The sequence below is a fragment of the Triticum urartu genome, chromosome 7A (assembly GCF_056163025.1).
Source record: "Triticum urartu cultivar PI428250 chromosome 7A, HENAU_Tu73, whole genome shotgun sequence".
Classification (NCBI taxonomy): domain Eukaryota; kingdom Viridiplantae; phylum Streptophyta; class Magnoliopsida; order Poales; family Poaceae; genus Triticum; species Triticum urartu.
The window spans coordinates 15595935-15607310 of record NC_141879.1 but is presented as its reverse complement, the minus strand read 5'-3'; the positions used below and the strand labels follow the sequence as shown (position 1 = coordinate 15607310).

At 42.4% G+C, this 11376-nt stretch overlaps 1 protein-coding gene across 4 annotated transcripts; it reads left to right on the top strand.

The window, feature by feature from the left end:
* The first annotated feature begins 4120 nt into the window (after positions 1-4120).
* On the top strand, positions 4121-7967 carry LOC125525909 (F-box protein At5g49610-like). 4 transcript variants are annotated; one of them, XM_087535862.1, is made up of 2 exons: positions 4121-5071; positions 7628-7967. In XM_087535862.1, the coding sequence occupies exons 1-2, from the start codon at positions 4161-4163 to the stop codon at positions 7965-7967; spliced, it is 1251 nt and encodes a 416-aa protein (XP_087391988.1). In that variant the 5' UTR covers positions 4121-4160. The 4 variants fall into 4 exon arrangements, with proteins under 4 accessions (XP_087391988.1, XP_087391987.1, XP_087391990.1 ...); XM_087535861.1 differs by having other exon boundaries at positions 4121-5079; positions 7636-7967; XM_087535864.1 differs by having other exon boundaries at positions 4121-5083; positions 7649-7967.
* The last annotated feature ends 3409 nt before the right edge of the window (positions 7968-11376 follow it).

Genomic DNA, 11376 nt, shown 5'->3' with positions numbered 1-11376 from the left:
CCGTAGGTAAATGTAGAGGTAGCGTGCCGACGGCGATCACATCAACCTTTGAACCATTCCCGACGCGCATCGTCACCTCGTCCTTTGCCAGTCTCCGTTTATTCCGCAGCTCCTGCTGTGAGTTACAAATATGAGCAACGGCACCGGTATCAAATACCCAGGAGTTACTACGAGTACTGGTAAGGTACACATCAATTACGTATATATCAAATATACCTTTGGTGTTGCCGGCCTTCTTGTCCGCTAAGTATTTGGGGCAGTTCCGCTTCCAGTGACCCTTCCCTTTGCAATAAAAGCACTAAATCTCAGGCTTGGGTCCATTCTTTGACTTCTTCCCGGCAGCTTGCTTGCCAGGCGCGGCAACTTCCTTGCCGTCCTTCTTGAATTTCTTTTTACCCTTGCCTTTCTTGAACTTAGTGGTTTTATTCACCATCAACACTTGATGTTCCTTCTTGACTTCTACCTCTGCTGATTTCAGCATAGCAAATACTTCAGGAATGGTCTTTACCATCCCCTGCATATTGAAGTTCATCACAAAGCTCTTGTAGCTTGGTGGAAGCGACTGGAGGATTCTGTCAATGACCGCGTCATCCGGGAGATTAACTCCCAGCTGAGTCAAGCGGTTATGTAACCCAGACATAGTGAGTATGTGCTCACTGCCAGAACTATTTTCCTCCATCTTACAGCTGAAGAACTTATCGGAGACTTCATATCTCTCGATCCGGGCATGAGCTTGAAAAACCATTTTCAGCTCTTCGAACATCTCATATGCTCCATGTCTCTCAAAACGCTTTTGGAGCCCCGGATCTAAGCTGTAAAGCATGCCGCACTGAACGAGGGAGTAGTCATCAGTACGTGTCTGCCAAGCGTTCATAGCGTCTTGGTTCTGTGGGACGGGTGGATCACCTAGCGGTGCTTGTAGGACATAATCTTTCTTGGCAGCTATGAGGATGATCCTCAGGTTCCGGACCCAGTCCGTATAGTTGCTGCCATCATCTTTCAGCTTGGTTTTCTCTAGGAACGCGTTGAAATTGAATACAACGTTGGCCATTTGATCTACAAGACATATTGCAAAGATTTTAGACTAAGTTCATGATAATTAAGCTCATCTAATCAAATTATTAATGAACTCCCACTTAGATTAGACATCCCTCTAGTCATCTAAGTATTACATGATCCGAGTTAACTAGGCCGTGTCCGATCATCACGTGAGACGGACTAGTCAACGTCGGTGAACATCTTCATGTTGATCGTATCTTCTATACGACTCATGCTCGACCTTTCGGTCTTCTGTGTTCCGAGGCCATGTCTATACACATGCTAGGCTCGTCAAGTTAACCCTAAGTGTTTTGCATGTGTAAAACTGTCTTACACCCGTTGTATGTGAATGTAAGGATCTATCACACCCGATCATCACGGCGTGCTTCGAAACGACGAACTTTAGCAACGGTGCACAGTTAGGGGAGAACACTTCTTGAAATTGTTATGAGGGATCATCTTATTTACTATCGTCGTTCTAAGTAAACAAGATACAAAACATGATAAACATCGCATGCAATCAAATAATAAACGTGACATGATATGGCCAATATCACATAGCTCCTTTGATCTCCATCTTGGGGCTCCATGATCATCTTGTCACCGGCTTGACACCATGATCTCCATCATCATGATCTCCATCATCGTGTCTTCATGAAGTTGCTCGCCAACTATTACTTCTACTACTATGGCTAACGCGTTTAGCAATAAAGTAAAGTAATTTACATGGCGTTTCTCAATGACACGCAGGTCATACAAAAAATAAAGACAACTCCTATGGCTCCTGCCGGTTGTCATACTCATCGACATGCAAGTCGTGATTCCTATTACAATAGCATGAACATCTCATACATCACATATAGATCATTCATCATTCATCACAACTTTGGCCATATCATATCACAAAGCACTTGCTGCAAAAACAAGTTAGACGTCCTCTAATTGTTGTTGCAAGTTTTACGTGGCTGAATTAGGGTTCTAGCAAGAACGTTTTCTTACCTACGTGAAAGCCACACCGTGATTTGTCAACTTCTATTTACCCTTCATAAGGACCCTTTTCATCGAATCCGCTCCAACTAAAGTGGGAGAGACAGACACCCGCCAGCCACCTTATGCAACTAGTGCATGTTAGTCGGTGGAACCGGTCTCACGTAAGTGTACATGTAAGGTTGGTCCGGGCCGCTTCATCCCACAATACCGCTGAAGCAAGATAAGACTAGTAACGGCAAGAAAGTTGACAACATCTACGCCCACAACGAATTGTGTTCTACTCGTGCAAGAAGAACTACGCATAGACCTAGCTCATGATGACACTGTTGGGGAACGTTACAGAAAACAAAAATTTTCCTACGGTTTCACCAAGATCCATCTATGAGTTCATCTAGCAACGAGTCATCGGATGCATCTACATAACTTTGTAGATCGCGAGCGGAAGCGTTCAAAGAACGGGGATGAAGTAGTCGAACACGACGTGATCCAAATCACCGATGACCTAGCGCCGAACGGACGGCACCTCCGCGTTCAACACACGTACGGGACAGGAGACGTCTCCTCCTTCTTGATCCAGCAAGGGGGAAGGAGAGGTTGATGATGATCCAGCAACATGACGGCGTGGTGGTGGATGCAGGGCGTCACAGTAGCAGGGCTTCGCCTATACTACGAGAGAGAGACGTAACGGGGAGAGAGGGAGGCACCAAAGGTTGTGGTCTCAAGTCCCTCCTCTCCCCCAATATATATAGGAGGGCCAAGGGGGGTGCGCCAGCCTAGGAGATCCAATCTCCTAGGGGCGGCGGCCAAGGGGAGGTTTCCCTCCCCCCCAAGGCACCTAGGGGTGCCTTCCACTAGTAGGACTCCTCCCCTATGGAAACCCTAGGCGCATGGGCCTATAGGGGCTGGTGCCCTTGGCCCATATAGGCCAAGGCGCACCCCCTATAGCCCATGTGGCCCCCCGGGGCAGGTGGCCCCACCCTGTGGGCCCCCGGGACCCCTCCGGTGGTCCCGGTACAATACCGATGACCCCGAAACTTGTCCCGATGGCCGAAACAGCACTTCCTATATATAATTCTTTACCTCCGGACCATTCCGGAACTCCTCGTGACGTCCGGGATCTCATCCGGGACTCCGAACAACATTCGGGTTACTGCATATACATATCTTCACAACCCTAGCGTCACCGAACCTTAAGTGTGTAGACCCTACGGGTTCGGGAGACATGCAGACATGACCGAGACGACTCTCCAGTCAATAACCAACAGCGGGATCTGGATACCCATGTTGGCTCCCACATGCTCCACGATGATTTCATCGGATGAACCACGATGTCGAGGATTCAATCAACCCCGTATGCAATTCCCTTTGTCAATCGGTATGTTACTTGCCCGAGATTCGATCGTCGGTATCCCAATACCTCGTTCAATCTCGTTACCGGTAAGTCACTTTACTCGTACCGTAATGCATGATCCTGTGACCAGACACTTGGTCACTTTGAGCTCATTATGATGATGCATTACCGAGTGGGCCCAGTGATACCTCTCCGTCATACGGAGTGACAAATCCCAGTCTCGATCCGTGTCAACCCAACAGACACTTTCGGAGATACCTGTAGTGCACCTTTATAGTCACCCAGTTACGTTGTGACGTTTGGTACACCCAAAGCACTCTTACGGTATCCGGGAGTTACACGATCTCATGGTCAAAGGAAAAGATACTTGACATTGGAAAAACTCTAGCAAACGAACTACACGATCTTGCGCTATGCTTAGGATTGGGTCTTGTCCATCACATCATTCTCCTAATGATGTGATCCCGTTATCAATGACATCTAATGTCCATAGCCAGGAAACCATGACCATCTATTGATCAACGAACTAGTCAACTAGAGGCTTACTAGGGACATATTATGGTCTATGTATTCACACGTGTATTACGATTTCCGGATAATACAGTTATAGCATGAATAAAGACAATTATCATGAACAAAGAAATATAATAATAATACTTTTATTATTGCCTCTAGGGCATATTTCCAACATGATTTTCCTCAGCCAGATCCATGATTTCCTCTCTCCATTTGCAGATCTGACCTAGCCATGTCCCCTACCTAGCCCTTCCTCTTCCGCTCCATGGAGGAGGCGGAGAAGGGGGAGATCTTCAAGATGAACACCAAGCCGAGCTCCATGAAGGAAGCGGAGAAGGGTGAGGTCTTCGAGAGGAACACCAAGTTGAGGTTGGATAACGATCCGAAGGCGACGGAAGAGGCGGCCAGCCTATTCACGGACGACATCATCCTAGAGATCCTCTCCCGCCTCCCGGCCAGATCTGTCCACCGCTTCAAGTGCATCTCCGACCCCGCCAACCGCAAGAAGCTCCCCCAAACCCTCGTTGGCTTCCTCTACTTCACCACCGACGACAGCGGGCATCACCACCACTTCACCAGCGTCTCCGGCGGGGCACCCCTGTTCGACCCTTGCCTCCCTTACCTGCAACCTGACAAGTACAAGGACATGACCCAGGTGGACACCTGCAATGGCCTCCTTCTCTATCGCGGTAGCAACAACAAGTTGGTCGCTTGCAATTGGGCAAAGGACGATTTCCGTTTTGTCGTCTGCAATCCGGTCACCGGGAGGTGGGTGGAGCTGCCCCCTTCACCACAGTCACCGGAAAACAGATCTAGCTGTATTGCAGGTCTAGCTTTTGATCCCGCGGTCTCATCCCATTTCTACGTTCTTCAGTTCGAGCAGACCATTCAGGGATCTTACATCACAGCAGTGAACATCTACTCGTCGCGGACAAGAGCCTGGACTCGCAGGGATAGTGGGATGGTTGAGAAAGTGGCCCTGTTCTATCTTACTAGATGTGTATTTGTCGGCGGCATGATGTACCTGATGGGCATTCATAAAGGCATTGACGAAGAGCATGTGCTGGTGGGTGTGGACATGGAGGTGAAAGTGTGGAAGATTATCCGTGTGCCGCACAGTTCAAGAGTTGGCACGCTTGGAACATCGCAGGGGTGCTTACACTTTGCTATAGCTTCTTCCATTGATGAGATTGAACTCTGGTGCCTCAAGGATTGTGACAGTAAAGAATTGGTCCGGAAGAATACCGCCAGCATCGATAAGCTTACGAGCATGACTAGGAAGTGGTACAGTGTGGCTGAGATTCATCCAGATTGTGACACCATTTTCCTGGTTTCATGGGAAGGTGATGCCTTGGCAGCGTACAATATGCAACATCAGAAAGTTCGTTGTATCCTTAATGTTGAGATAAAGAATGGACAACGACAGCGGTTTCTACCCTATGTTCCTCTGTATTATGATTATCCCAAATCCTAGTGCATATTGTCAACCTGTTAGTATACTACTAAAAGTTTCAATCAGACTGGTTAACGGTGCCATGTCTAGTTGACCTTATTCATTCGGTATTTTGGTAAAACACTGCCTTTGAGCAAGTTCCTTTTATATATGTTTTCTATAGCTAATGAATTCAGTAGAGCCTTGGTTCTGTTAATCCCAGAGAAATTGCATCAATGCCAGTAAAAAGAATAATAACATTGGAAGCTTTCATGAAAAGTTTTCCTCTGGGTGTATGTGTGTTTCGTCCGTTTTTGTTGTTTCGGATGATAAACCGAAGGTACGTATCATATAGGCTTGTGTTTCGCATATCCAAATAGGATTTTGGCAGGTGCCAGGACATGTCATTTACTATTTTAGGAATGTAGTGACCCTAACATATATATAGGCTTGTCCGTTGGTTTGGACGCTTAGCGTTGTGCGCACTTAGCAGCCATATATATTGAAGCCCTGGTATTGCGGTGTCGATGTGCCTTGTGGCTGTATGCATCGAACTATAAGTGGAAGGAAGAGAAATCGCTGTGTCCATCGCCAGACTCCAAAATTCTGTCAAAAAAGAAAATCATAATGTCAGTATAATACTGATATTGCACAACCATGGAAACCTACAAGTTGTGAAAATTATCTTTAGGAAAACCTAAGGAAATCATCATGTTGCCAGTGCTTCATGGTTCGGTAAAGAGGCAAAAAAGCTGCCTGAAGTGAATCGTTCATTCCATAGAGAGGAGGAAAATTGTCAAAGCGTGGTTGCAGCTTCAGAACTGCATACTCTTGTATAATCTCCATTTCTGCTCTAATTTTGGGGGTGCAGTACACCAGTAGCAGTGTAGCAGAAGCAGATCGGACTATTTCAGAGGTTTCAATCCCAGTTTCTATTTCCGAACCGCCCAAGGTATGTGCGTACTAGTAACAAACAGCAGCATTTGGTAGATTCCTTTCTTCATGTCGTCTGTCTATTCTGCCAAAAACTGCATGTAATTAAGTATACTAATTAATGGTTAAGAGTGGCCAAGCATGAACATAACATGTTTTCCATGTCGGCAATGTCAAGAAATTTTTAGCTGTTGGGTTAGATCGAGTCAATTTTCTGTTGTACATTAATCATGAGTCCTGAATGTGTAATGCTACTGTTAATTGTATGTTGAATGGTTTTTCTTTTAGCTAGGACTTGTTCAGTTGAACAATTCATGGTGTGTATGCCAATAATTTCACACCATGCATGCATATCTTATTCGATATCACTGACTGGAGGGGATACTAGGTTGTGAAATGGCATTAGCCGTCCAAAAACAACTATACATAGCACGTTACATCGCTTCATCTGTCTGGGGAATTAGAGAAAAATAAATGGTGTCTTGTGATGGTACTACAATCACTTCACTCTGAAATGAATTATTAGAACAGTACATATAGTAATATTCCTCACAGATACATACCATGCTGGTCATATATGCCAGAGGGGCCCTAGAAGAAATTATTATTTTGCCATGTGGTGGAATGTATGGGGTATAGGACCAATGGTCCCTGATCCCTATAGTTAGTTCTATTGCTCTGGTCACAATTGATGATGCTTATAGAGGATAAAAATCAGTGATGTGTGGTTTGACAGATGTTTTTTTGGCCTACAAGATGCTCAATTAAAATTTAGAAGTGGTTACAAAATAATCTGCTCCATGTTGCAATGGAAGATCCTTTGGCCTACTGTGGAGCAACCCAGGCCTGAGGAGGCGCTGTCTAAGCTCAGTCTTCATTTATAAACTTGCGAAACGAACAAGATTTTACTAGGCACGAGAAGAGAATGAAGTGTTTGTTTGTAGTTGAATTTCCGTTCTACAACGCGTGGATATTAGTTTTAATCTGCTCTGCTTAGTTGGTAGGGGTTGCTCATTACTGTTTGTCAGGTACTGAATGGTGGTAGAACCTGGAGCTACGATCTTGTTTGCATCGAACGCCATTTATTTTAAAAAGCAGGCGTTGTGCCTTCTATGACATATGTAGTATGAAGTTGCATTCATTTATATATCAGCCCTAATAGCTTATAATTTTCCGACCTCATTTTGGTTCATGAAAATGCAACTTTACATATCAATTGTGTCCACCTGCCTTATGATGCTGTCTAGGTATCAACTGAATGAATTCAAGTAGATATGTTACCTTTTGTCACAAACCTAAAAACTGAAGGTGCGACTGAAGCCTTGAAACCTCCCCTGGCTCCCCTCCTCAAGATCAACTGCTTCTAAAACCACACCTCAAGATCAACTGAATAAAGAACTAGTTTCTGAGATAGAGCTCTGGTGCCTCAAAGATCGCGACAGTACAGAATTGGTCCTGAAGCACACTGCCAGCATTGATAAGCTAATGAGCACAACCGAGCTGGGGTACAGGGTGGCTGAGATTCATCCAAATTGCGATACCATTTTTCTGGGTTCATATGGAGGTGAAACCTTGGTAGCGTATGATATGCGACATCAGAAAGTTGGTTGTATCCTTAATCTTGAGACAAACATTACACAATGGCACCGGTTTCTACCCTATGTTCCTCTTTGCTCAGAGTCATTAGCAGATGCAGATGGGCAGTAGTGTTACCTTCAAACCACGCTTATGCTTCCTCCAAGAATTAGCTCTTCTGTCGGCTATAACTATTTGTGTGTGTGTGCTTCTGAATCGTCTTGAATTATTCTGCTCAATTTACTGGTGATTACACTCGTGCTTGCTTGATTTTCAGTTGAGACCAATGCCTTGTAAATCTACTGATTAAGCATCATGTCATTTGCAAAGAACACCATTACTCCTGTTCATTTTTGCCCAGCATTGGCTGTTATTCTGGAGTCTGGACATGTGTTAGTTCCATGTGACTAAATTATAATGTAATGGTCTTCCTTTCCATAACAATCAGTTATTATGGTTATCCTAAATCCTATTGCAGATTGTGAACCTGATAGTGTACTAAAAGGTTCAATCAGACTGGTTACTGGTGCAATGTCTAATTGACTTTATTCATTCATTATTTTGGTAAAACACCACCATAATGTAATTATTTTTTAGTGCCAATTCACTATACTGAATAAACCGAGGAGAGAATAAAATCTCTGATAGAGTTTGCATGAAATGGCAGCAAAGATTCAACAGTGGTAATAAGTAATAACCCAGAATGGAAGCTAGGAATACTACTCATCATATATGTCTTCTCTGGAAAGAAGAATATGGCACACTCAGCAGCGTTGAGAAATACTCCTACTTAAATTCATTCAGACAAAAAGTGCAACAGATGCCTTATTTGAAACTCTGCAGCAGACTTTCAGACACTTTGCATGGTTGGCCTCAAGACATGTCTTCAGGAGGAGAAAGGGATTTGCTTGACATGTTTTGGTAGTCTAAATCAAGCTGGGAGTCTAATGTAGCGTACACCTGTTAGGGAATTGTTTTGGATCATCTCAAAATCATCCAGCAGAGATGAGGACATATATTTGGTGGGGGAACGAAAGGTAGCCTGTAAATGGTGATGCGGTAGGTTCAAGCAAGAGGTAGCCTGTAAATGGTGATGCCGTAGGTTCAAGCAGGAGCCTTTTTTGTTGGCTGTCTGTTTTGTTTCGGTTTTCCACTTTTTTCACTTTCCTATTTTTCCAAAAAAAAAAAACTTTTGATTTCTGTTCCTTTTTTATGGGTTATTGTTAGGGACTTCCTATACGATCTCACTATAACACATGAATTACTCTTGGATACAAGGATTTGAGTAGCTAGATTACATGAACAAGCAAGAACAGGGGGGTTGAGAGGAGAGCCCTCCAATGGGAGAGGAAGCTGCCGTGCCGTTTCAGCTGTGATCCAACCGGATGACCCTCCTGTTGCCTCTTCTCCCATGTACTTGTAATTGGTTGGTGCATAGACGGGCCCGGCCTATGAGCTCTCCAAGGGGCCAGCCCGAGTACGGGCTAGGGAAGGTCCCTAACAGTTATCCTTTCACATTTCCTTTTTGTTATTTTCCCTTTCTTCAACTCTCCTTTTTTTTCCTTTCTATTTTTTATGTATGTTTAGCGTTTATTTACCCTATTTTCTGTTTTTTCTTCATATTTTTATGTCTCCTTTATTACTTAGTTTAAAATACAAGAATTCATTTAGAGCTCCATTAACAAATATTTTAGACATGTGAAAATTGTATTTAAAGTAGATGAACATTTTTCCAAACACACATAAGATATTTTATTCAATTATGTGAATATTTCTTGAACACAGTGAACAACTTTAAGAACAGTAAAATTATGTGAACATTTTCGTAAATGCATAACAAAATGTTTTTGGACAGTGGATATTTTTTAAAGTATGTGCACATTTTTGAAAAATATTGTGACCATTTTTTAAACAAAATGACCTTCTCATTGAATGTACGGGAAAATTTTTTCAATGCATGACAAATATTATAAATACCCAATGAGCATCTTCAAACTGCATGAAAATATATTTTTATAAAATTAGTAAAATAAATTCCTCCGTTCTTTATTTTCTATTTTCATATACTTTAACTATTTTTATTATTGTTTCAGCATATTTTTGTTCATTTTATTTTTTAAACTTTTTCCTTTTGCTTTAGTTTATTCTTTGGTTTAAAAATACAATAATTGGTTTAGAGCTACATAAAAAGTTAGAGATATTTAATCATTCTATTTAAAGTACTTGAACATTTCTGAAACGTGCATGAAGTATTTACTTAAATTACATTAACATTTCCTGAAACATAATGAACAAATTTTTAAACAGCTTGTACAATTTTTAAAACAACATGATGTTTTTGTTGAAAGTATGTGAATATTGTTTCTAAAGTACATAAAAAATTGGACAATGAAAAAAAAATAAGTAGGAAAACATTTTAAAAACAGCATGGACTTTTAATAAAAGTACGGCGAAGTATTTTAAAAAGTGCATGAACAAATTTTCATTGCACAATGTACGTTGTTTACATATCTGATGAACATTTTTAACACATGAGAAAAACATTTTTATATAATGAAGAACTTTCAAATATACAATGAACATTTTTCTAGCACACGATGAACATTTTGAGTACTTGACAAAAAAATTGTGCCCGATAATTTTTTTTAATACACGATGGATATTCTTTTTCTCATGAAATTTGCAAGGTACAAGGAGCCTTTTTATTGATTCTTGTGAACTTCTTTTTATCTAGATGAACATTTTATGCTTTTCCTTCGAGTTCACCATGCATGGTGTGGTTGTGAAATAAGCTTTTCCTTCAAGTTTTTACTTGTACTGCAACACGAGTTTACTTTCATGCATGTCGATTTGGTGGCTTTCTGCTGTGACAGAGTTCACCATGTATGTTGTTGGATATATATTTGGGCACGTATAACTTTGAGATCTGTTCCGCAAAACTTTATAATTCAGTTACAAGACCGTCTATTTTTCCTGTTGTTGACAACAATATTTGGTCTTGCAATTTGTGGACAGCTTTCTTTGTTGCTTTCCTTTCAATAATTTGATTTCCCATGCTAGTATACGATAATTAGCATGGAAACTAGTAACACTAAAAAAAGGAAAGACTCAAGATGGAGAAAACAGCTTGGTTCTAGTTTGTGCTGACCTATCGAAACCTATGTGCTGGTCACCGAAGATGGGCGAAGTTTCTGATAGGAAGTAAGCTGCAACCACTGGAACAGAGCTCCACCGAACAGCATCAGGGACATCAATGGGCTTGCATTGGAGTTCCTCCTGTGTACTGGCTTCTCCATCCTCGCCGACATGCCGCACCTCGGCCTTGCCATCCAGCATCTTCATTGGACTAATTCGTGCTCGGATCTGTTTGGAGCACTCTGAAGAAACAATTTGAAGTAGTGGCTATCAGCAAACAAGCTGTCTTGTATGCAAATGAGAAGCTCTGATGATGACAAGCAAGAAGAGAAACCATGTCGAAATTCCTGCAGCCAGCACGCTAATCAGTACCTGCAATGGAATTGAACTGTACTTGCAACACACC

What these genes read in the sequence shown, in the direction of transcription:
- LOC125525909 (XM_087535862.1), top strand. Translation starts at nt 4,161, where the DNA reads ATGGAGGAGGCGGAGAAGGGGGAGATCTTCAAGATGAACACCAAGCCG. An exon ending in TTACACTTTGCTATAGCTTC is followed by an intron (nt 5,072 to 7,627) that starts TTCCATTGATGA and finishes AACTGCTTCTAA; the next exon opens with AACCACACCTCAAGATCAAC.